The sequence below is a fragment of the Cydia fagiglandana genome, chromosome 1 (genome assembly GCF_963556715.1).
Source record: "Cydia fagiglandana chromosome 1, ilCydFagi1.1, whole genome shotgun sequence".
Taxonomy (NCBI): domain Eukaryota; kingdom Metazoa; phylum Arthropoda; class Insecta; order Lepidoptera; family Tortricidae; genus Cydia; species Cydia fagiglandana.
Genome location: NC_085932.1, coordinates 228,448 through 255,984, shown reverse-complemented (window position 1 = coordinate 255,984; position 27,537 = coordinate 228,448). Strand labels below are relative to the sequence as shown.

At 40.0% G+C, this 27,537-nt stretch overlaps 2 protein-coding genes across 3 annotated transcripts in view; one reads left to right on the top strand and one right to left on the bottom strand.

Moving 5' to 3' along the window:
• Window positions 1-725: 725 nt before the first annotated feature.
• LOC134670115 (uncharacterized) lies at window positions 726-24,208 on the bottom strand. The gene is given in 11 exon segments (XM_063527807.1): window positions 726-1,788; window positions 2,319-2,463; window positions 2,867-3,160; window positions 4,321-4,415; window positions 4,531-4,662; window positions 4,964-5,057; window positions 5,296-5,397; window positions 5,399-5,583; window positions 19,134-19,231; window positions 19,739-19,914; window positions 23,866-24,208. Coding segments are annotated over 11 exon segments (1,689 nt in total). The 5' UTR covers window positions 24,103-24,208; the 3' UTR covers window positions 726-1,657.
• The window catches only part of LOC134669547 (protein phosphatase 1 regulatory subunit 14B), a 74,563-nt gene continuing 71,206 nt past the window's right edge, over window positions 24,181-27,537 (top strand). The window contains exon 1 of one of the 2 annotated variants that reach the window (XM_063527200.1): window positions 24,181-24,330. In XM_063527200.1, coding sequence (XP_063383270.1) covers window positions 24,301-24,330 — 30 coding nt within the window. In that variant the 5' untranslated portion in view covers window positions 24,181-24,300. The remainder of the gene's footprint in view (window positions 24,331-27,537) is intronic. The other variant, XM_063527272.1, reaches the window with a different exon arrangement.

The following is a 27,537-nucleotide window of genomic DNA, read 5'->3' as shown; positions in this document are numbered from 1 at the left end:
GCCTATTCCACTATCGCCAACCGTACATGTATTATATTGATAACTTTAAATATGTGGAAGTGGTTGTGAAGAGTGTTTTAGGAATCTAATATATATGAGATAGGTATATTACATGACCTTAACTACTAAACTGTAGTTGGATGGTGGGATGCTTAGTAATTGATTTTCGGCCCACTTTATTAGGGAGTTCTAAACCGCGTTTTATGCAGCTAATTTTTCCATTCGTTATTTGCCTCTCCTACAATCACAAAGAACTAGAAATTTTAGCTCGTAGCTCTAAATGTAAATGCTCTAATACAATACATATACAAATAAGGAGTTAGTGGAATGGTAGCCAACTCCGAGGCGTCCCTCCCTCATACATATCAATACGTTGTTATGTGTAATTGACTGTGTAACGCAGTATGTGAATAAAATGTTGAACTAACGCATTAGTTTCATTTCGCCTGTAGTTCGACTATCCTAGAATTCATAGCCTTATAATTGAAGCGCTATCTCTCGTGGAGAGCGCCATTTACAATTAGCTTAGGTACATGCGTCCTTCCCCATTCAGTATATCAATTCTTCAGAATCGTCGTTTTATCCGACATATTTCCGTGGCCATAGCCATTCTGCCACAGAGCCATCCATCTGAGTTTAGAATACGGTATGTAGCCTTTGCTAACAGACAGGTTCCGTACTTATTATTACTTGAAGGATTGCGATACGAAATAAAACACGTCCCAAACAGATCTATAATATTTATTTGGAAACTTAATCCGAACACTCGAAGTTTATTACGTCTAAATAAATAAGACATCAAAAAAAAATAGAGAATTTAGAGAAGTATATACCTATTTTGATTATTCACTCAGAGATATCAGTGCACGGTATTATAAAGGCGGTGAATGTTTCATCTAATTAGGTATTATGTATTTCAAAGATTGATATTTGGCAGGTGACAGAATATTATGGCCAGGTAACCTGGCTAGGTACTTCCCACTTCCCACCTTTCATATTTTACGAAGACAATAATGTAAAATTATCAATAATTCTTATTATTTAATTCATATTAACAATTTGATATCAGAACAGTTAACATGCGTTAAACATGATGAGCTATTTAGTTTTAATTCAATCGCAAAATAAATCCGACAGTTCCGCCGAAAAAGCACACCTCGGAACATCGGGAAATCTAAAGAATTTACTTAGACACCTCCACAATTGATACTGCAGATACTGCTCAAACGTTGTACAAGATAATATAGTTATCACTTTGGTTTCAGTTTAGGAGGACCTAGTTGTATTTTGCCTTTGTGAACAAAACGTTTTAGGGCTTGTGCACTAACTAATGATTTTGAGTATGGCAAGATTAGAAAACGTTTATCTCTTCGAAGGTTTCGGGGATGCCCTTCGATCACTTTAGATGTAAGTAGGTAAATAGGATAAGATTAACTTACGCAAGTCTTAGCTTAAAACCTGAAAACCAACCAGACCTAGACGTTTTGCAGTGTGATAATAAGTTAAATCGCTAACTTATTAACGTGTGCGGCTCACGTTTTGTTAACGAGGCAAAAACCAACTTGGTCTTCATGAATCGATCTCATTACTTTTTATAAAAAGTTCGTCACGACCACCATCACTTTTCCGGCGTCGGCGTCTTGGGCGGTGGCGGCGCCTACAGGTACATGCCGTTGACGAGGTAGTCGGCGTCGTGAGCGAAGGGCGACTTGCCGCGCCGTAGCCGACGCCGCGCCGCGCGTGCGCGACATCCCGCTAGTACCGCCATGGCAGCCGTCATTAGCACACCTGCCAACAAATCCAACAATCAATAATTGACAGTAATTTGCTTGGCAAGGTTGTACACACGCCACCCCATGCAGTAGTACTCAAGTAGTGGTAACAAAATTATTAGTAATGTAATAACCAATCACAATAATAATAAAAAAACAGCCAAGTGCGAGTCGGACTCACGCACGATGGGTTCCGTACCATTACGCAAAAAAATCGCGTTTGTTGTATGGGAGCCCCACATAAATATTTATTTTATTTTGTTTTAGTATTTTTGTTATAGCGGCAACAGAAATATCCTCATCTGTGAAAATTTCAACTGTCATCACGGTTCTCGAGTTACAGCCTGGTGACAGACAGACGGACAGCGGAGTCTTAGTAACAGGGTCCCGTTTTTACCCTTTGGGTACGGAACCCTAAAAAACGATAATAAAGGCAATCAATGTACTCTTAGGTGATGTAGGAGTCTTTAAGTAGCCAAGTGATGACTTTCAGTGACAAGGTCGATCACCAAGTTAATAAAAATGGTGAAAGTAGCATTCCCTTACCTAGCACTAGTAGAAGCACGGCGGCAGGCGGGTGGTCGCTCAGCCCGTCGCGCTCGTCGCTAAGGAAGTGCGGCGCGTGGGCCGCCGTGTAGCGCGGCACCTCGATGTCGGCGCCCGCGCCGCTCGCCGCCACCGGCGAAGGGACCTACACAACCTGAGGCTTGAGTAAACCTGATGAAAATCAGCACGGCAACTCTTTGCTTCTCAAAAAAAAAAACTTACTCTACAACACATCTTGTTACAACTTAGAAAAAAAATAGTTGACACGTTGTTTAAAAATATTTTTCAGATTGTTTTCAGGGCAAGTATGACAATATAAGTACCTACATGTAATTTTCAACTTATCTATGGAGTAAAAACACTTAAAATGAGACAACACTTCGCAAGAAACTTGATTTTGGTATTAAGGTGGTATTAGCTTTATCCAACCTTCGTACATATACATAGTCTGTGTTGTTATCCAAGTTGTCCTTAAGGACTCAACTATACTTGCTTCTTGTCTTGTTAGACAGTAGCAAGTCTGTACTTAAGTGTAGACTTATTTAATTTAAGACAAATTCTGCTGTTCCTGTTCGGGTCGGCGTGGGCGTCGCGTCGACGGAGACCCGTCGTGTATTAAGTAAATCAAGTCGTATACTTGCCTCTTGTTTAGTAGACTTATTGGATAAATTCTCCTGCTCCCGTTTGGGCGCCGGCGGCGCAGTCGCCGGTGTCGGCGTGGGCGGCGTCGGCGGCGGTGGAGGCGGAGGCCCTTTCTTCGGCGCGTCACGTAGTGTGTGCTGCCCGCCGTACGCCAGCGGTAGCTCCGGCATCGTCTTAGATGGGATGTACACCGGAATATCCTGTTCACATAAAACATATATTGTTTAGATTTGTTACTGCAAATTACTCTTAGCAGTTACCACATTGTACAGTGAAACTTGGATAAGTGAGATCTCAAGGGACGAGCAAATTTGTCTCACTTAAAGAGGTTTTCCACTTACACAGGGTCTCAGTTAGCAAGGTATAAAAAAAATTCTGTCTCACTTATAGAGTGTTCCATTAATAGAGGTTACAAAAGAGGTTATTTCAGTTATAGAGGTGGTAATAAGGTATTTTGACAACATTATGTATGAATTATAATCATGAACAATAAATAAAGGTAAAATAATCCTTGTCCTTAAATAGTTTTTTAAGTCAGTTTAAATTTTTATTCGAATTAACTTTGAATGATTTTACTTCTATAAAGGATGGAATTTGTTAAATTAAAATTAAACGGACTTCATTGCGTCTTAGAACTTAAATAAATGAAAATAAATTTTAGGTTTTTCGTTTCGATAGGTTTAACTACTTACTCAAACTAACTAAATAAAACTTGAAGTCGTTTAGACACAATTAACCGAATGCGGAATTTTCTGTTAGACTAAAGTCCAAGATCTTCAATAAAGTCCAAGTTAGAGAGGTCATAGATTGACGTTATCTCAGATACAGAGGTCAATTCCTATAACATTCTAAGAAACATTGAAGCAAATGTAATCTTACAAAATATAGTTTCAGTAAAAGAGGTAAAATACACTCTCTGTCTCAGTAATAGAGGTAAATTTGACTATAAAATCGAAACAACTAATCTCAGTTATAGAGGTCTGTTTTTTCTCACTAACAGAGGTAATTCAGCGCCAAAGTGCCGGGACCGCACCATGAGTCCCAGCTATAGAGGTTTCTCACTTATCCAGGTCCCACTTAACCAGGTTTCACTGTATTTGTTTTTCGTTTGAGTACCTATTTGCATTGAAAGATCTCTTGAACAACTTCTCTTGAGAACGGAAACCCATCATCAGTTATGCAAAACAGCCGAAATTTATGAAGAATTGGTTGTCTATACTTTAGATGTCTTTAGGCGCCTAGCTCCGAAAGGCGTACGTAAGTATATATATATGATGGTAAAAAATTGCTAACGGCTGCTGACGGGTAAATCTCAGTTGGTAAAGTAGCGGAGTCGTATCCCGAAGATAAGTATACATACCGGTTCGGGCCTAGGTTGAGGCACGGGCCACGCGCGCCGCGGGTCGGGCTCCGGCCACTCCGGCCGAGCGTAGCTGCCCCAACCGGAATCCATCACTGCATAAGACACAAGGGGGCGTCCATTAATTGTTAGGTGAAAAAACGTGAGAGTTTTTGAGGATTTTTTGATGTGAGCGTGAAAACGGAAGATTATTTAATTCCAACAATTTACCATTCTGAGGCTGCGACCATGGCGCCCTCGGCCAGGCGGGCTGCGGCTCGTAGAACGGCGGCGCCGGCGCCTCCTCTCGCGGCTGCTGCAGCAGTCCGCCCTTGTGGCTGAAGATGTGCGACCCGCCCACCTCTGACCATCAAATGCTCATTTACGGTTACTACATCCTTACATAGATACATTTTTCTCTTGATAGATGTTTATAATGATTAATAATTCGTCCTTCAGGGTAAAAATGGACGGTTTTATGGTGTACTTTCGAGAAGTGTATACGGTTTTAGCAATTATGAGGCTAAGAAACACATGACATGGAGAAGGTGATATATACCTAGTGATCTCGTCAGGCAATTAATGATGGGACATATCAAATTTTGGGAAGGTGATGTAAAAAAGACATATTACTATTCCAGTTTAAAGATAAAAATATTGTTACCGTTGGTGCTGTACCGGTGCGGTTGGGCCTGCGCGAGGCGATGCGGCCAGCGCTCGCCCGCCGCGCCCTCGCCGCCTACCTCCACGCTTATGTCCTGTAACAACACACTTGCTTTAGTTTTAAACTACCTTTGCATTACTTAACAACTTTTCTTAAACCAGGTCTGTTCTTAATCTTTATTGTATTAACTCTTATGCATGTGTTGCTGACGTTGCTGTGGTCGAGAGCGTCGACACTTTTTATTTAAGTAAAACTTGATATTGAAGCGGGTCGGCAGCGCGGGGCAGCTCAGCTCGCTGCCGTCGGCGCACTGCTCGCCGTCGGCGTGGTACCTGTATCTGTGTGGGCGGCGGCGGCGTCGGCGCGCGTGTCGGCGGCGCGGGGCAGCCCAGCTCCGGGGCGTCGTCGCTGCCGTCGGCGCATGGCTCGCCGTCGGCGTTGTACCTGTATCTGTGTGGGCGGCGGCGGCGTCGGCGCGCGTGTCGGCGGCGCGGGGCAGCCCAGCTCCGGCGCCTCGTCGCTGCCGTCGGCGCACTGCGGGACGCCGTCGCAGGCGTTGTACACGGCGATGCACTCGCCGCCGGTGTGGCACTCGAACTGGTAGCGGCTACAACGACGCGCTGCACCGGAAACTTGTCGGTATAATATGATAATGATAATTATAATACATACTTACAAATATCATTAGTGGAAAATAATCCATAGAAAAGCGGACCGGACGGAATATTAGCAGGTCATAATTGAGGAAAGTTAATGTACCTATTGCTCATCATAGTATAATATTATCTTGATGCTGCAATAGTTACTTGTTTTACAAGGGGGTAAAGTTGTTGTTTAACCGCTCGTGCTGCTAATATTGATACCCGAGCAAGCTAAAGATTCCAAAATTAAACCACGAGCATAGCGAGTGGTTCGAAAAATGGAATCTTGAACGTTGCGAGGGTATCAAAGGACGAGGGTTAAACAAAATTTGCCCACGAGTGAAACACAAAATTTTTCATCACACCAACCCGAAGCAAATATTAAATGTAAAATATCAAACAAATTCAAACCAAATCAAATCCAAATAAATGTAATTAAATATTTATCATCCAAAATCATCATTTAGAAGTCAATTCTACCGGCAAACATACGAAAACAACTCAAAATTTGCATTTGATTACTTTGCCTCACATGTGAATAAAATGCAAGTTCGCTATCCGTATCCAATTACATATACTCGTAGGTATTGATTACTTTATTAAGTCGTGACTGAGGGCCTACCGCGAACCGTGGTTCGCGGTAGGCGCTCTGAGTTGACGCAATCGCAATACCTTTATTGCAAACATTTTATGGCAGTTTAATACCTGTTTAGAATAAACATACGTAATGATTATAATATTATTAGATAAGTCATTTCACACGCACTTTAGCAGGCTATTTACAATTTAGAAACCACTTCCAGTTCCTAGCGTGAAGTACAAGAAGGTTAACGAACATTTACTTTTCTGACACAGACAATACATACTTAGGCAATAATATTTTTCATTTCTCATGCTCTGAAAGAGGGTCATTGTTGTTTTAAAAGGTGTGCAGAAAATGATACGTTTCTGCACTAGAGCATTTTAGGTTCCAATTACGATTTTTTTACGATAAGCAATTGAAATTTGGGTATAAATGGATTTGTTATACAATTTCCATTTTTTAACTTCCCATTCCATAAATAACGATACTTTTGCCTAAATTGTTAATTGAAAGTACCCTCAAAAATACTATAATAAATTATACTAACGCTACGTCTTACGTAGGCGAACAACGCGCGAACGCGGCGCGGCGCGGCGCGGCGAAATCAATCCTTTGATGCCCATAGAAGTGTCCTACGTAAGCGATCTCGTTGCGAACGCGGTGCGGCGCGATTTGCACGCGAATGTCAGGCGGCGCGGCGCGGCGGCGGCCGCTTTCGCCGCGCCGCGCCGCGCCGCGTTCGCGCGTTGTTCGCCTACGTAAGACGTAGCGTTAGTCATGTTTTTATAAAGAAGAGATTAATTTTACTTTCCTCGTATTTGAAATGAAAAGTAGACTGTTTAACTCGGGGGGAAAGGCATCATTTCAGGCTCGGACTGTTGGCGCTATCACTGCGTTCGAGCGCCAAACTACCTCGGTAGAAATGAGTGCCTTTCTTCCCTTGGTTATGACAATCTACTATTGCACAACGAAGTGAGCAATATAGGTTAGGTACCTATAGTTAGCATCAAAAGCCAAATTTATCTACCATTCTCTAACCTTAACAGAAAGAGATAGGTACATATTTCATTTATGGCACTAAGGTTCTCAAGGATCAACATGTAGAGTTTGTGCGGAAAGAGAAGAGTCGTAAAATGTATGGGGCCCAATACATTCCAAGACTCTTCTCTTTCCGAACAGACTCTACCTAATGAATGAATGAATGAAAACATTTATTTTCAGGCAACTATTGGCCCATAGATAAATACCTTAAAACTAGCATACATATTAATACAAAATATATCTTAAAACTAAAAACAAAATTATGGCTGCGATGCAGATATATGCTAATATAGAGATATGCTAATATGTAGATATAATAGGTATTCTTTTGAACGCGCTGAGTAGGTAGAGATATATTATAATATTATATAATATATACGTCTACATATTAAACACACACATATTTGAAAAAGTATTCCAGGGTAGCAGATTGTTGGCGGTTTGTTCCATTCCATCCGCTACTATTGATGCCGACTGTACGCCACGCTCTTGTAACTACACTACTCTACAGTGTACTTTTGTACCAATCAGATATTTTTGCTCGCTTCGTTGTGTTTTATAGTAGGTATTAGGTTTGGGTATTGCGTATCCATATTTTTCGATTCACCGTATGTTTAGGTGTTTGTAAACAAGTAGGAAGTAGAGGTAGGTACACTTGTGCTTTGGTGCGTTTCTGCGCGTGCGCTTGATAGGCATTATGATTTACGTCTGTATTTGCAATCTTCATCTTACCATATAATTTATTTGTATTAAGTAAGCGTCCGTTTTCATAATCAAAGCAAAGAATTACGTGTGTGCACATAGAGAATGGGTTCGCTAGTAGGTAGCAGTTGAGGCATGACAAACTGCCGTATTCGAACTTCAAGATATTCACAAGAGACGATACACGTGCTAGATCCATTCTAGATACGTTATAGTTTAGATATCAACTAGTTCTCTTTTGCAGCGCAATTCGGGCAACCAATGTCACTTTCACGCTAGATAGAGTAAGATATCTATTAGATGTGAATTATCTAAGTCATATCCTGTGGAAATCGTTCAAGAGTATCTCCAGAATCGCGCAAATGTCAAATTTGACAGGTTAGATCTTAAACATATCGTTATCGTATCTTGGTGCATGTCTAAAAGGGGTGCGATTCGCTGTATATAACAATTATGAATATATTATTGGCGATATAACAATCAAGGGATATAATTTATAAAACATATACATACGACTGACATATTTTTATCAGATATATCACTCATACAGTATAACAGGTATTTGATATAATAACTTTCAATCTAATGCCAAGGTAGTATACGCACATACTTTATAATAAAAGGTTCGGTATAACATTAATTGGCTATTATGTTTACAGACATATTTTTGATATTGGAGTGTCGTATCAAGTATGGTATAGGTAACCCCATGTCTAAAGAGGAGGGCGGCTCGGGGGGCTCGCATAACAAATATACCCCGGCCGGCGAGAGCAAAAATGCGTCTGCTCCTAGTGCTTAATTAAATATCGACTATTCTATCGACATATGGATGTCGATAGAATAGTCGACTTTTAATTAAGCACAATTTTTTTTTTAAACTGAGCCATTAGTATTTGTTATTTATTTCAACTTGATACCTCCACGCGTTTCTAAGAATAACCCTAAAACAATTTTCTATCAACATAAAATTATTATTATTATAAAGTTATTCACAATAAGTATCAGAATGTGTTGAAGAAGAACGTTGGCATTTTAACTTTAAACAATTTAAATAAATTGATATCTGGCAGAGAAGTGGAACTACCTAATACAGAACAAATTCATAATCACTATGAATTATTTCGTTTTGGTCCGATTACTACAGTAGATTTAGAACGGTCCTTTAGTTGGATGAAATGGATTTTATCGGCAAGGCGAAGGAGTTTAAAATCAGAAAATTTAGAAAAAATGCTAATTGTATATTACGAAAATTACATAAAATACTGAATAAATACAAACACTTGGTTTTAATTTTGTTTACAACAATAATTAATACTTCTGCATATCATAACGGTGGTCCAGTACATCGTGTTGTTTTTATCGACATCGACCAAAGTGTGTGTCCTCGCACTATTAAGCTGTCAACGCATTTTTGCTCTCGCCGGCCGGGGTATGCAAATAAGAGCACGTATAACCGCAATTTCAGGTTGGGTTAGGTTAGGTTCGTTAGTAACCTTTTATCTCTCAGAGCAGAAAATAGAAGCCCCGCGAAGCGGGGCTTCGTCGATTTGTCACCAAGTCGTACTTGCATTAACCTATATTAGTATGTCAAATATACATAGATATTATGATTTCTAAATGTAAGCTCTCCGCATAAACTTCATTTTACGGATTGATCCTAATACACGTATGTATAATTTCACACACGATAAACTAATAAAGCTACATTTTACAGTCATTAACAAATGTTAGGTGATTAAATTTTAGGGACGACAGCTAGAAATTATGTCATTTATAACTTATATTGGGTACTCGTTATATTTAATTTATTTTATATCTACCCTTAACTATACCATATAAAATTATTCCTCTTGTTGTTATACACATGGTTGATTATATTACCTTAGTGTTATAGCATTCAAAATTATACCATATGTTGTTATATCGAATGAAAATCGATCATTTATTGTTATAGCGATCATTACACACCCGTCTAAAAGATGTATTAGATGTCTATTTCAAAATCCGAATCGGGCCCTAAGTGCCGAGTGCTCCACAAGCACTCTTAACCAATCTGGTAGCTAACATCCAGCCACATACAGCCTATATTTGTTAATATGATCGACCTACGACCTACGGTAGGTACCTTACCGAAATACATCCAGTAATTTTTGGTAAGTCCTTTAAATAATTAAGTTTGACAAAAGTTTCCCATTCGATACCATTTTAGAAGATTTTTATACAGTATGTAAACTTACTAAAACCATTTACTCAAGCCCGTTAATGAATGGGCCACACTGAGCAACTTTTACTATGGCACCAACCCAGTGCCGGATTTAGACATTTGCCGCCCCTATCCGCCTCGCTTATAGGTTTTTTTAAAGTACTTTCCTATCAGAGGCGTTTAATTTTATAGTACAACACACCATAGCCATATTAAAATGCATATAAGGTGACGTCACTTTCACATTCTAGATACAGATTTATATGGGCCGTTTTTGTCACTCAATGACGATACAACCTCTTTATATTTGCCTGATCTGATCGGTGACCGGTGGGTACCGCTGGGTTTTGGCCATTGAGAATCAAGGTGAGACATTGGCAGTCAGGCTGGATATAGCTAAGGAGTTCGGTCGGGTCTGGCATTGAGTCTGCTCGAAAGACTATGCTATACAAATGGATCGCTAGCTTTTTATCCGGTAGACGCATATGAGCCGTATAGTAGACGGAAGCTGCTCCGATAGCGTGGACATTACCGCTGGCGTTCTACTAGGTTCTGTGCTATCATTCAATGATATGGTCAGATGGGTAACAATAAAATGTAGTTAGTTAAACGTAAACGCGAGCGTAGCGAGCGCGAAATTTTTTCGAGAATATATTAGTAGGTAGGTACATTTTTAGGGTTTCGTACTTCAAAAAGGTCTTGACATGACAGACAAATTATGCTTGTTATTTAAATTTTACAAATAAATTCTGGTCTACCCTATCTGAACAGCACATAAAATATTTTTTTGACCCAAATTTGCCGCCCCCTAATATCTGCCGCCCTAGGCTTCAGCCTACTCAGCCTAGTGGTAAATCCGGCACTGCACCAACCCCGAAATCGCGAAAAAAAATTGACTCTCCCATAGAAAATTTTAACGCTATGGGGCTATTCATAAATTACGTCATTCCAAATTAGGGGGGGGGGTGTCTGGACATCGGATGGTAGCATGGCGTAGGTGGAAACGGGGTCATTCGAAGCATGATTTTTGGATGATTATAGGGGGGGGGGTCCAAAAATCGTCAAAAATAGATGACGTAATTTATGGACAGCCCCTATAGTTCGTTTTTTTAGCATTAGAAAGAACTTGAAAGAAGGTAAGCGATCTTGACATGTCTTTTAATTGAAAAAAGCTTTTCAAAAATCAGCAACTATTACTTACAACGTAGTACAAGCTGAAATGTATGTAGATTTTACCTGTATGAAAATTGTATATTGAGATAAATAAACTAAACTAAACTAAACTTAAAATGAAAGCAGAAGAATATAACCCTTCGAGTGGCATTGTCCTCCTCGAGGTCTCTACGGTAAGTGGCAGTGGCCGCGAGACGGACAGATATAACAAGCCGGTTGAGTGGCGCAGCCATTTTGGAAAAATATACGTCAGGTGGCGGGGCCTCAACGGGTGATTATCGCAAATTTGGCGCGTGACTTTGTTTTACGCGGGAATTCGACCGTTAGGGAATACTATCCTTGTTTATTGACGAATGCATCTTGCAAGAGTGAGCAAGCAAGGCATAGTTTTAACGGTTTTATTTTAGGCGCGAAATGCAGCGTCGCACAGATGCCGCGAGACGGTCTCTGCCAATTACGGGCTTGTTATGGCCGAACCTTCTCGCGGCCTCTGCCACGCAAAGGCATATTTAAAAAAATGGCCGCGCCATTTCTTCTGCCGGTCAACCGAAGGTGCTGCCACCCGAAGGGTTAACTGATTGTAGGTATTAGATTCATAATTGTTACATATTTGCCATAACTTATTTTGCTTTTCAATTAAAAGACACATCAAGATTGTTTACCTTATTTCTAATGCTACAAAAAACAAACGATGGACCAGCAAAATGTATGAAACAAACAAATGTTTTTTCACGATTTCTGGGTCGGTGCCATAGTAAAAGTTGCTCAGTGTGTAAATGGGTAAATGGTTTTAGTAAGTTTACATCTATCTAATCTAATCTAATACCTACAATCAGTTATATTCTTCTGCTTTCATAAGTTTAGTTTATTTATCTCAATATACAATTTTCATACAGGTAAAATCTACATACATTTCAGCTTGTACTACGTTGTAAGTAATAGTTGCTGATTTTTGAAAAGCTTTTTTCAATTAAAAGACATGTCAAGATCGCTTAACTTCTTTCAAGTTCTTTCTAATGCTAAAAAAACGAACTATAGGGGCTGTCCATAAATTACGTCATCGATTTTTGACCCCCCCCCCCCTATAATCATCCAAAAATCATGCTTTAAATTACCCCATTTCCTCCTTCTTCATGCTACCGTCATCCGATGTCCAGACCCCCCCCCCCTAATTTGAAATGACGTAATTTATGAATAGCCCCATAGGTGCTAAATTACAGCTCAATCATAGTCCGGATCATCGTCAGTTTAATAATTTTTAATTTATATCTCACGCTAAAGGGGCACTTTAGTTAGAGTCTTTAGACCATAGTAAAGTTTGAATTAATTAAATAATGTTAACGTATCAAAGTGGGAAACTATACCGACTGGATTGACGGTCACGTGCAATAGGTATAATGATAGTGAGCCCGCGGATTGCTAGCTAGATGTGATTGCTTAATTACGCATTAGGATTATCTCAATTGAGGTCCCGTTACGCGGCGCGGCCGCGTTTCACTTTATACTTAGGCTGTAAACGTGACTCACCGCTGGGCTAATGCGGTCCTTGGCTATTACTACCGATACTTCTTTGTTCGGTCCACTTCTAAAGGTTCTACTTAAGCCACTTCACTTTTCTGGTTTGGGGCTCCTCCATATCTGGCGTATCCGAGTTGATTGCACCCCCTAATAAGGAGGGCCCTCTTTAGAGGGTGCAATCAATAAGGATGAAACTAATTACAGTCAGGTACAAATAGTGAACCCCCTCCTGCCTAATGATTCGGTTAAACTATGTTCTAATGTATGGGCAAGAAAAACTAATTATAGCCAGCATTCTATGAATGTAGTATGATACCTTTGGGTATGGTGCTTTACGCACACTAGCGTCCCTCCCCCTCCCCCTGACGCAACCCCCCCTTTTAGCATGAAATACGTCCCGGTTTCCGGTTTTTTTTTATTGTTGAGAAAAGTATTAGAGTTAGAGACAATTGACTAATGTTGAAACAGCTCGCCTTGTTTATTATAGTTATTTTCATAGTGTAATGTCATATGGTATTCTGGTTTGGGGCAAAGCAGCTGACATACAGACTATATTTGTCTTACAAAAGAGAGCCATTCGTTCTATATATAATTTAAGGGTGCGTGAATCATTAAGAGAACTTTTTAAAGAAATTAATATTTTAACTGTAGCTTCCCAATACATATATGATAGTATTATTTATGTTGTTAAGAATCTAGACTCCTTCACTAAGAACTCTGATGTCCATAACTATAATACTAGAAATACAAACAAGCTTGCTATCAGAAAGTTTCGTGTTCGTAAAGTACAGAAGTCATTCGTTGGGCAAAGCATTCATTTTTATAACAAATTACCTGAGGATGCTTTAAGATTACCCTTTCCAGCTCTTAAGAATTACTTAAAAAAGTCATTGATGTTGAAGGCTTATTACAGAGTCGAGGACTACTTGACAGACAAACATGCATGGTCCAAACCAGAAACTGTAATAACGACAAGTAGCAATTAAAAGCATTGTATTATGTGTAGAGTTAAAGGTGACTCAGCTCAGGTAAAAAGCAGATCAAATTGTATGAAAGCATCTCATAACAATCAGTCAGATTCATATAATATGTATTCTCATTTCTTTTATTGATTTTATTTCTTTTCCTTTTGTAAGAATTTGATATGTTTTCTGAAAGAGCTACGTATTTGTATAAAGTTATGTACTCACTGAGTATAATTGCATGAATTCTATAGTAATTTAAATTGTATTTTTCTTAATTACTCGTAATGCATGTTAATTATAAGATGTAATAATGTTTTGAAATGATGTGTCCCGCCGAGTTTGTTGCCGGTCCCATATTGGGATACCCTCCTCCAATTGAGGGGGGATTTAAATCTTCTCGGGGCAGAGGTGTACGGTTGGAGCCAGTAAAGGTTTATTTGACGTTCATAAGCGCATTGTAATATGCCTACTTGAATAAACTATTTTTTATCTTTATCTTTATCTAGGAAATAAGTGTCAAGGTAAGAAATAATCCTTAATAAATTTTAAACAAAAAAGGTTATATACAACTTTTTAGTAAGACTTACCATATTCATGTATTAAATTGTTGAAGTTCATTATAAGTTAGTACGTGATAGTACTGAAAAAAATCTTATACGGAAAATAAGCTTGCAAGGTTATTGTCCTGTATGATTTCTTTTAGTACTATCACGTACTATGTTATATTGATCTTCTGCAAGTTTTTCAACGGTTAAATTTTGTCGAAGTTCATCTAGCCATAACATGAATATGGTGTGTCGTATCAAAAAAATGAATATAACCTTTTTTGTTTAGAATTTAATAGGGAACATTTCTTTCTCTCAAAAAAACTCCCAACCGGGACATATTTATGCTAAAAGGGGGGGGGGGGTTGCGTCAGGGGGAGGGGACGGGACGCTAGTCTGCGTAAAGCACTATACCCAAAGGTATCATACTACATTCATAGAATGCTGGCTATAATTAGTTTTTCAAAAAACACAATTTGTGCCAATCATAATTGTTTGTTTACATCATAGAGGGTCAAGTGTTTTGCGTGAGTTCAATATACCTATTAGTTTGCATTTTACTTGCATTTTAGATTTTGGATTTTTTTTCCACCCAGAATCAGTGAGCTCTTGCGATCCTAATTCCTAATACGAGAAAAAAGTGTCCCCAAAATTTTATACAATTTCATTGTATTCCATGTATCGCGCTCCACGTAGGTAGATTATAAATTATAAATTTTATTTATGTTGTTTTGCACTAACACTAAATTTAAGTATGTACCAAACCTGTTACTAACATAATATGGGACTAGTCCTGAAATAAATATTATTCATTCATTCATTCATTGTCCATTTTGTTACTGTCGTAGAACCGTAACCAGACGGACCAAAAGTTTTGGGGACACTTTTTAGGGTTTCGTAGTCACCTAAGAAACCTAAGAGGCTTTTGCTCCGTGATCGTTAGTGCTAGAAAGCTGCAATTTCATACATTGCGACAGAACGGTAAAATAAAAAGTACAAAAAAAAAATTTTTAGGGTACCTCCCATACAAAAAGTATTTTTTAGAATTTTTTTTGCTTTGTCCCGATAGTGTGGGGTATCGTTGGATAGGTCTTTCGAAACGAATAAGTGTCTCCTAAAACCATTTTTTGACATAGTTAATATTTTCGGAAATAAGCGCTACGGAAGAAAAAAAATATGAGTCCCCTCTCCCAAACTTTTGAACCGCGGGTCCAAAAAATTAAAAACAAAATGTGAAACAAGAGCTTGATAAATACTTTCAATGGAAACTATAGCGAACATGATCGGTCTAGTCGTTTCTGAATTATTGCAAAAAAATCATCTTTTCTTAGTAATAAGACGTACTTACTTACCTAATGTACAATGCGCTGCAAAGGTACTCCCTTATGATACTTGCTAATAGCCCCCGTTTGGCCTATTTTGACAGAGCAGGAATGGAAACTACGAAACCCTACACTGAGCATGGCCCGACATGCTCTTGGCCAATTATTTTCTTTAAAAATGGAAAAGCTCGTGATTCTGAGTAAATTTAATAATAAAAACCCCAATTAACACAAAAAATTTTTTGAGCAACTTTTAATAGAAATGCTCAGGGGGCCGATTTTTTATTTTCGGCCACTTAATTTCGTGTATTTCGTTAAATGATATCTCCACTACTAGGCGTTTAAAGTCTACTTTAATAGAATTGAAATCGAGTGGTCAATACCACTAGATTCCAAATTTCAATCACTCGTATTTCAAAAATTAGCATTTCGCCGTTTTCCACCGATTTTCAGTGACGAAATCGAGTGATCGAAATTAAAAAATCGGCCCCAGCTACGACGTGTTCGCCAGTATAAATAGGTAGGTTAAGATTTTATGAAGTAGGTACATGATAATTATTGTTGATTGTTGAATATTTTAACAAAGGTTTGCGTTTGTGTAACAAAGCCAGAGGAGAATATTTTGAATTAGTTAAATAGTTAATTTTAATTTTTAATGACATTTTGTAAACGTTGAGTATTTTTGGGCCACCTTTTAAAGGAGGAGGGGCGAAGTCGCCGAGGAGGAGGCGGATCATTGGTTAGTACTTAGGTAGTATTTATAGTAATTAACTAATTACCTAAGTCTGTGAGGTCAAGGAGCAACCGCCGCGCCGCGCCGCCGGCCATCATGTAAAATTGTAAACAATTAGCTCATCAAGTCGCTATTCATATCCCATTTTAAAACAACTGTGAGCTTCCTAGTATAATTTCACCTCATACCTCACTCATAACGACCACGTGTTATCGGGGCTCACGGTGTGATCAGCCCAGCGCAGCCGTGGATAGTTTTGCGAATGTGACAGGACTGACGTGACGGGGCAGCGGCCGCGGCCGCCGACCTGCCGCGGTTCGCTGAGCACGCAGCGTGACCTTTTCACTCCGCAGGAGATACTAATTATCTTGACTTTTATGATATACACGGTGTAACATGATGAAACCGAATAATTTTAACCACGCATTTCTGAGGTCAAAAGAAGTAAAAAATGTAATATGAGTTTAGGTCAATTTCGCCAAAAAAAATTTTTTTTTGTTTTGTTTCTTTTTCAATTTTTTTAAATGTATTTGTACATAAAAAATAAATTTTATTGGTAAAGTTGTCACTTAAAATTGATTTTTACATTTTTTTTTCGTAGAACCTACTTTTTGAAAAGTGTTACTTGTCACTTTTTGACATCTATCAATAAGGATATTTAGACTACGTCCCATAGCACCAACATCACCATCAAAAAGGCCTTTTACACTATGTAACAATAAAAACTTGTTTTTTTTTAATTAATAATATCTCTGAAACTAGGCGAATATCAAAGAAGTTTATAGGATATTTTTGTCTCTAAATATGATCAGGAATACGCTGTTAAAATTATTCGGTTTACTCATGTTACACCGTGTATTCATTGGTTATCTAGGTACTCTTATATAGTTACCCACTCGGATATTGACTGGAAAACTTTTAATAGAATAATTTGTGGGGCCGTCAGAAATACCTAACAATGAGTATTAGGTACCACTTGCTTATACAAATGTAGGATATAAATATAGGATATAAATATAGTGACAACACGGGATCCCACCAGTGTGCGGCACTGTGCGGCGCTGGAATCCCACCTTTAGTTTATTACTGGCTTAAATACCCATACCCACGTCGCCACACGTGTATAGAAAAAACCGGGCAAGTGCGAGTCGGACTCGCGTTTCTAGGGTTCCATACATAAGTCCGACTCACGCTTGACTGCACATTTCTAATAGGTTTTCCTGTCATCTAAAGGTAAAGAACTATTTTGTGTATTTTTTTCAAAATTTTAGACCCACTAGTTTCGGAGATAAAGGGGGGGGAATGGTAATGTTTTGGCTATTATCTTAAATAACTTCGAACCTATGTATTTTAAAATTATAAAAAAACATGTCCATATTTGGGTTATTAATGTACATATGTGTAATTGTGTATACAATTTCAACTTAATTGGTCCAGTAGTTTCCGACAAAATAGGCTGTGACAGACGGATAGACAGACAGACGCACGAATGATCCTATAAGGGTTCCGTTTTTTCCTTTTGAGGTACGGAACCCTAAAAATGGATAGGTACTAAAGTTAGAGCACCGACTGAACATATTTAACAGCGCATATACCTACTTTGATTTGAAAAGTGAACATTTGTCAAAATTAGAAGACATGTTCATTACAATATTTTCTAAAGTCTAAACTAAGGCATCAACCAGCCGTCTAAGTAATAGTATTTTATACAATCGTGATATCATCATCATCAGTCGTTCCCTCAATGCTGAGGATCGTGACATCATGTCCTAATGATATAATCGTGATATAATAGAGAGCTTTTCAGTCGAGTACCGTGTTTAGGCAACGAAGCCTGCTGAGTTAAAAAGTACGAGATTAAAAAGCTTGATTATATCACTATTGTATACAATACTTTTTCTACGAGTCAACAAAAATAATACTTTAAACTAGTAGAATCATACAAACAAACCAAACCAAAAGTATGCAGCTAAGATGGTACGCGAGCAGCCGCGATACCTTATTCATACTACGCGCCCCGGCCTCCGCGCCCGGCGCTTTGGTCAACGACACCTCGTAACTCATGAGGCCCTGGTACATGCTCCGCGCTAAATTAAATTTTTAGATACTTTGTTTTTGGATTTTGGCCACCGTAGCCTATGAAGACTAACAAGCAACACTACAGTCCGTTTTTTTTAGCATTAGAAAGAACTTCGCAGAAGTAATCTTGTGGTTCCAAATTCGGCACTTTTAGCGGTAATAATTGGAAGTAAATTATATGTATTGACCATGCTACATTAGATAATTCAATAATAATTAACAATTAAAGAGCCTGATAAAAGCTGCACGCTTGCTTCTGTGGAGTTCTTTCTAATGCTAAAAAAAACGAACTATAAGTGGTTTTCGTAGTCTATGGATGTTGCTATATTAAGGGTGTCACATGCGCGTTTCTGACTTATGAACCAATTGTTTCTACTATACAACCTAAAATAAATAATTAATTTGAGCTATGGTTTTGTTTCGTCCTCTTGATCGCGGCGAGCTGTGATTTTTCAATTTCATTATAGTTGACTAAACTGTATCGATATGAATATTATAGTTGAGTTGGGAGCCCATACATTAAAAATACCCAATTGAAGTTTGGTATAAGAAATCTTAGTTCGAGAATTATAGTCGACGAGTAGAAAAATAATATAATATTAAATATTAAATAATAAAATAACGATCATAAATTTATAAGATGGTGCCGGCGTTGGCATACTCACGGGGCGGCAGCTGCGGCGCCGGCGGCGGCGTCGGCGGGGGCGGCGGCGGCGGCGGCGGCGTTGTCGTAGACGTCGTTGTGCTCGCCGTCGTGCTTGCCCTGTGGACACCACGGGTTAGACACCTCACTGTTGTAAGCCAAGCACATGATTGGCGCGACGGTATCTCGCCGCGAGATAGAGTACCCGTTTTTTTCTAACTGTATTAAATAAAGAGGTATCTCGCGGCAAGATACTGTCGCGTCAATCATGTGCTTGCCCGGCTGGTTATTGCAAGGTACCATAGTGTTTAAAGTTTTAAACTCGGAATTAATTGGCAAAGTATGACTAGTATGAGTATTAAATTGAGTGAGGACTGTGAATGCCTAAGTATTTCCTGGCGAATTAAGATTATATGACTAATAATCTTTTTGTTTAAAGGGCCCTTGCCCCTTGAGGTACACATTTCGACCAGCACGCCGCTGCTGAAGTTGCCGTGTGCGGTGAACCTGTACCTGAGACTAGCCAGCGCGCGCTCGTGTTGTTCTAACAGCGCCCGGTCCTGCTGCTCGGCTCGGCGGCGGGCTACGGCCAGCACGCCGCTGCTGAAGTTGCCGTGTGCGGTGAACCTGTACCTGAGACTAGCCAGCGCGCGCTCGTGTTGTTCTAACAGCGCCCGGTCCTGCTGCTCGGCTCGGCGGCGGGCTACGGCCAGCACGCCGCTGCTGAAGTTGCCGTGCGCAGTGAACTTGCAGCGGAAGTCTTCGGGCGGCCCGCACGCGAACAGGTAGCAGCTGCCCGGGCTCTGTACACAGATTCAATACATATATACCTACGTACATTCAGACTTAAATAAAATGGAACAGTTGCAGCCAACGGCCAGACAGCGCATGAATGCTGGTAGGAAACTTGAGTTAGGGAATATTAAATACCTGGCTTCTCTTGATAGATAATTCTTCAATCATTTAACTAAAAATTCTACCGCTTATAATTTGGTCAACATATATACTGTTTTATAAACAAGCTTTAAAATAGCTACCATTGTACTTTAGGAAAGTTTTCAAGTCGGCTTACATGATTGGTATGTAGTATGTAATACCTAGGTAATATTTACCTACCCCAAAGACCTTTGAATAAACTGAGTACCTACTCACCTAAAGTTTTCAAATAAGTAATTATTGTGGATTATCATATCGTTTCAAATTTAGTATTCTCAGCCATCCGGGCAAATAACTATATATTTATTTCTCGGTGTACTTTCGTTTGGGCCAAATACGTTTCGCCAAATTTCACTTCCCAACAAACTTATCGCAATAGTTTCATTTCCCAAAGGAACCTTTAGCAAAGTTACACTTCGCATATAATTTATTTGGTCAAATTATCATTTGGCATGATTTTACTTTGTCAAATGTTATTAGGACAAAAACTTATTTAGCAAACGTTTTTTATTGTCTAATATTATATTCCAAAACGATGTTTGGTCAAAATTAGTCACTTCGCAAATTTGACAAATAGGCATCTCTATTTTAAATTGTACTTTTTGTTATGTGAATATAGGTACGTTAAATTCTACGCAATTTGGGTGGGTAGGGTTAGGTTTGAACTGCGATCCTCACAAAACGGAACCGCTAACAGAAAAGTAGGTTAGGTTAGGTTAGAACTGTGACCCTCACAGAATCGAAATGCTATTAGAAAAGTGGGTTAGGTTAGGTTAGAACTGCGATCCTTACAGAAACGAAATACTATGTACTAGAAAAAGGTCATCAAAGTGGATTAATTAATTTAATAGAATAACGAGATGTAAAACATTTGCATGACATTTTTAACCGACTTCCAAATCCCAAAGGAGGAGGTTATCAATTCGGTTGTATGTTTTTTTTATTTTTATTTTTTTTATTTTTTATGTTTGTTACTCCATATCTCCGTCATTACTAGACCGATTTTGAAAATTATTTTTTTGATTGTATGTATATGCATACAGATTGGTCCCGTTTTTGTCAAAATCCAGTTCTGATGATGGGATCCATGAGGAATCGACGGAACTCCTCAAATCTTAAAGGCATACATATGGTGATTTTTGTGTTTTTATCAACAAATCAAGCATATACATTCAAAAACGTGACATTTGATGAAGTGGAACTGCTGATGATGATCAGAACGGAACTCTTCAACGACGCATAGTTCACCTTTGGCGATTTGTCCTCTTCGTTATGTTTGTTAAGCAAGTTAAGTTTTTAAGCCACTATTTTGTCAAGCTTGAGTTCTGATGATGGGATCCATGAGAAATCGAGGGAACTCCTCAAATTTTAAAGGCATGCGTATAGAGATTTTTGTATTTTCATCAGAAAATCAAGCATTTTCATTAAAAACTGTCGCATTTGATGAAGTGGAACTGCTGATGATGATCAGAACGGAACTCTTCAACGATGCATAGTTCACGTTTGGCGATTTGTCCTCTTCGTTATGTTTGTTAAGCAAGTTTAGTTTTTAAGCCACATTTCTGTCAAGCTCGAGTTCTCATGATGGGATCCATAAGGAATCGAGGGAACTCCTCAAATCTTAAAGGCATACGTATAGAATTTATTGTATTTTCATCATAAAATCAAGCATTTACATTAAAAACTGTCGCATTTGATGAAGTGGAACTGCTGATGATGATCAGAACAGAACTCTTCAACGACGCATAGTACATGTCTGGTGATTTCGAATTTCGATTTTGACTTGGACTGGGACCCGGACTCATACCCGGATCCGGTTCGGACCCGGACTCGGACTCGGACTCGGATCCGGACTCGGATCCGGACTCGGACCCGGACTCGGACCCGGACTTGGACCCGGACCCGGACCAGGACTCGGACCGGGACTCGGACCCGGACTCTGACTCAGAGACCCGGACCTTGACCCGGAAAACCACTATGATACCTAAACTAAATAAACCACTATGATTACCTATGGTGGGTATGATGATGCCAAACCCCTCCCGCTCAAACTCCCGTACACCGCACCGCATGTGCCGTTAAGTGGGTTAGGTTAGGTTTGAACTGCGATCCTCACAGAACCGAACAAAAGTGGGTTAGGTTTGGTTAGAACTGCGAGTCTTACAGAAACGAAATGCTACTAGAAAAGTGGGTTTGATTAGGTTCGAACTGCGATCCTCACAGAACCGAACTGCTATCAGAGAAGTGGGTTAGGTTAGGCTAGAACTACGACCCTTACGGAAACGAAATGCTACTAGAAAGTACTGGTTTTACCTCCTTTTCTACATAGTGCACCATCTACCATAATCTTTCACCGGGCCCCATAGAAGTCGGTTTGTTTTCTTAAAAATTATAAACTAAAATGTGGTTTAAATATTGGTGGTTATTTAGTATTTTTGGGTTACAATGATTACTTTGGTGTTATTTGCTTTAATAGAATAGTAAGATGTGACAAATTTGGTTATCATTTATTTACATTAAAATGGAGTTTTAATTAACCGGCTTCCAAATCTCAAAGAAGGAGGTTATTAATTCGGTTGTATGTTTATTTTAGTGATCATTTTACTACATATTTTTGGCAGAAAGAATGTTTTTGTTTGACGTTACATTTTACTATGTATATGTAATGATCAGTTAAATACCAGACAAATAAAATTCTGCAGCCTCCTCTATTGGTATGTAAATTGTATGCCATGCAATATTTTGGGACATGTAAGTTATGCTTAATGATACATTTGACTAAATAATATTTGGTAAAATGTAACTTGTCCAAGTAATTATTTGCTAAACAATAACTTGCCAAAAAAGAATATTGCTAACTGAAAATTTGCGATTACTTGTTTTGCCAAACATTTTTTTGGGAAATGATAATTTGGGAAACATAGTTTGGGATGTGATACTTTGGGAAACGTTTTTGGCCCATTCGTTAGTAAACCTTATTTCTCGTACATATGCTGTATGCACCTATTTAAATCCTTTGTCCACATTGTTGACATTTTTGAAGTGCCATTGAAATTGTTATAGAGATGTCTTCATTATTATGTAGAGCCGATTTTGTATCTCTACGCCAGATACTTATAGCCGACACAGCTAGGCTCTCCAATCAGATAAAGACACTATTGATTTCAATTTGTTATCAATCAACTGGAGCGCGACGCGAGTAACCCGCATTCCACGTCAGCGGGCGATGCGGGCTTCCAAATAAATACGACTAATTTACAGCTACACAAAACGTACCTTAAATGACTCTTTGTCGTCTGTTACTAATAGGTATTAGTTAGGTATAGCAATTTATGAAGTACCTATTACATAAATACTTAAAATGAATCTCGTATATGTAACGGGTTCTTCACGCTAGGGTGGTTTAAAATGTACATTTAAAATACAGGTACGCAACAAATCCTTAACTTTTCCAGATTTAAAAGGAATGTCGTTTGGCATTAGGTATTAGCGACATTTCGTATAAGCAATCCTCTCTCACGCTGCTTTTTGTTACCATATTTGAGTTAGACCCCCCATTACAAATTGTCAAATTCATATGCATGCATCACAATCAATACAATCATAGATTTGTAGAAAGTTCGCGAGTTATATATTATGTAGGTACTTAGTATTTTGATATACCTGGAAGACTTCCTACCTTCCTTCTCATTGTCTATGGCAATGCCTTGTCGAGTTTGTCCATTCGAACCAAAACAATAGCACAAAGAGAGATGATGTGAAATTGAAATCCACATAGTAGTGTTTGATGGCATGTTATTGCGTGTTGACGGTATTACCTTCTCCTCGTAGACGAAAACGTCACAGGCGTCGGTCTCGCAGCAGAGCCGCAGGCACTCCTGGCGCGCGCCCACGTCCAGCTCGGCCAAGTAGCGCGCGCCCATCTCGCGCGACTCCTCCGTGCGGATGATCTTGTCGCGCTGCACGTCGAAGCGTGCCGCGCACGCCGCCGGGTCCAGCTCGCGCGCCGAAACCGCCAGCAGCGCCGACAACACCAACGCCGACAGCGGCCACATCTCTAACGCGTACCTACTTTTAACGGAGCTATCATCTAGCTATGTTTTTCAGATTGGCTTAACCTAGCTGCGGAGCGTTTCCCGGAACAGTGGCAACTGAATGCGCGGGTCGATACCGCGCGTGCGCGGCGGCGGCGGCGGCGGCAGTGTCGGCGCGACGCCGGCCCGACCCGACGGCCCCGCCCGCGCCCAGCGCCCATGTCGCTGTTTTTCAAGTTCAGGAGCAACGTGAGTACCCTCCGAGTATCGAGTTCCCGCCACCATCGATGGTCCTCCGACGCGGCCGTCCTGCCGGCGACGCGTTCGAAGTTCATCAAGTTAGTCTAGTTTTAAGCAGGGCGTGAAGGTATGTTGAAGTGGTTTCTCGGAATATGCCGGCCCGGCCCGGCCCAACCCAGCTCGTCGTTCGGAAAGCTGTTGAAAGTTAGCTTAGGACCTAAATGCTGGTTCTGCCCGTCATGTCGTCTCGCTTTTATCTTAAAAAACACGAGGAAGGTCGCGTGTAAGTAAATATATTTTTAAGTGTTTAACGTTTACATAATATGGACTTTTGTTTAAAAATGTCGTTTTGTTTTGTTTCGTTTATCTTAGTTATAATAGCCAATGGTACCTAGTACCTACATATTACCTACTGTCATAAGTCATAACTTAGTATCCATTCCAGTGACGGTTTTAACTATTCTTCAAGTAGGTACCTATATATCTTCTATTATACTAAAATTTGTGTTATTACATAATGTACATAGGTAAACTACTTTACGCACACCTTACCTATATATTATTGTGTTAAGAATTATGACCATGACTGTGACGAGTAGGCATAAAAGTCCAAGATAGGCTTCGAGAAAGCTTCGAGGCCCTAATGGGGTCGTCGCTGGCACAATAACTGTAAAGGTGATTGACGACCAGCCATTCGGCTCGAGTTGAATGAGAAAAGCTACGACACGGCGTGTTGTCACAATACCATAAGATTTAATTCCGCATTTGTTTCAATAGGTTCTGTTCAAGCTTAGATTGGCGTCCTAAAGCTTACCGAACCGATAGTAGGTATTATCGTCGGTTCAGTAGGTACTTTATCATGTTGTACAATAGCAATAAGTAGGTAATTGAGGTCTAATGTCACTTTAACGGTTTAAAAAAGTAAGAGAATTTGTTTTTGTTCTTCACAATCTTCACACGCAATATTAATTGAGTACCTACCTACCTATACCCAAAAACGCAATTTCGTCTGATAATAAATAGGTCATGATTATTCATATTAGGTACCAATTATATAAAAAAAAACTGCTCAAATATTAACCCTTTTGTTTTGCCTTTGCCGTAGTCGTGTTAGGTAGGCAAGTAAATAGTAAAAAATTGAGCGTCGAATTGTAGACAGACAGGTGTATTCACTGGCACCGTCATGTCATGTTGGAGGGGTCCCGGTCCCGCTCCAGACGCAGACGGTGCGACATCCGGGCGGGTTCAGCGACCGTCTGGGGCTCCGGCCGTCGCCCGGCGTCGCGGCCGAGATCGGCCCGCCGCGACAAGAACCACCCTCAGAGCTCGTTCCCACTATGTCGGATGTCGTGGCGATTTTTAATCGTGTGTCGTTGCCGCTGTTCTCACTATGTCGGATGTCGGATCCGGATTTCAATCGGGTGTCGGCGGTACTGTTCCCACTAGTCGTCTGTCGTGCACGATCGCAGCTGGCGTGTATTTTTCGAGTGGGTAGCGAGGCTTAGTACAAGATGAACGTCGACGAAATGTTTGTGGTTTTGTATTATTTGTGAAAGAAACGATTAGAGGCAGTTAAAAAAAGGAGATATTGGGTACACCCAATTCTCAGGGAAAGATTTACCTTAGGAATATTTCTTTCCTGAACAAGTGCGATCAAATCTTCAGAATTTATATTAAGTACAGCCATTATTACAATTTTGCAGCATAAAAACACAATACTCTCCTTCCGCGCCAAAATATGTTTGCGCAATGCGAGCGATCGCAACGACGCGGCAGCGACGCGCGGGTGTGTGAGGGGGTGCCGCGCGGGCGGCGCGGGCGAAATCGTTCCGACATCCGACAAAATGTGAACAGCGCTATATTCACTCGTACGCAAGCGAGACACGACACGATTTTTTTCCGGGCTGGGGGGGCTGGCAAAACGCACGACATTTTATGTCGTATCCGACACAAAATCGTTGTCGGACGAGTGTGAACAGCTTCATATAAAATGTTCTGCCAGTGGAACGTACGATTAAAAATCGCCACGACATCCGACATAGTGGGAACGAGCTCTCACGGTCCGGGCGCCGGCGCCGGCCGCCACCCGCGGCGACGTCGGCGTCGGCGTCCACGCGCCTATACTACGCATATACTAACACGATATATAAAACCGGGCAAGTGCGAGTTGGACTCGCGCACGAAGGGTTCCGTACCATAATGCAAAAAAAAAAACAATAAAAGCAAAAAAAAAACGGTCACCCATCCAAGTACTGACCACTCCCGACGTTGCTTAACTTTGGTCAAAAGTCACGTTTGTTGTATGGGAGCCCCAGCCCCCATTTAAATATTTATTTTATTCTGTTTTTAGTATTTGTTGTTATACCGGCCGGCAACGGCGGCAACATAAATACATCATCTGTGAAAATTTCAACTGTCTAGCTATCACGGTTCGTGAGATACAGCCTGGTGACAGACGGACGGACGGACGGACGGACGGACGAAAAGCGAAGTCTTAGTAATAGGGTCCCGTTTTACCCTTTGGGTACGGAACTCTAAAAACACATTAGGTACTTATTTTTAATTTTCTAATTTACCCCCCAAAAGTGGCCTCCATGTTTAAAATAGAATAGAATAGAATAGAAATACATTTATTTATGACAAACAAACAATTAATTAATTTATTTACGTAAGATGTCCGTCTTATTTGGGTCACGAATTTACATATCTGTACCAAATTTCAACTGAATTGATCCAGTACTTTTGGAGAAAATGGGCTGTGACAGACGGACAGACAGATAGACAGACGCACGAGTGATCCTTTAAGAGTTCCGTTTTTTCCTTTTGAGATATGAAACCCTAAATAGAGAGGAGTTATGACGTCATAATCTTTTTGTATACCCGGGTTTTTTTTTTTTTATATGCATGGGTTTACTCATGGCCACAGACTAGCCGAGGCGTAGACGTGGCCTACGATGGAGCGAGCTCGCCCAGAAGGTGCCTGTTCACTCTTGATTTGAAGGTTGCCGGGTTATAAGAGCACGGAAATATAGACGCCGGCAAGGAATTCCATTCCTTGGCAGTGCGCATAAGGAAAGTAGAAGCAAAGCGCTTAGTGCGAATTGGCGGAATATCTACCAAGTAAGGATGGAAACCGGCCGTGCGTCTAAAAGTCCGATGGTAGAATGGGGACGGTGGAATGAGCTCGTGTAGCTCTTGGGCACACTCCCCGAAGTG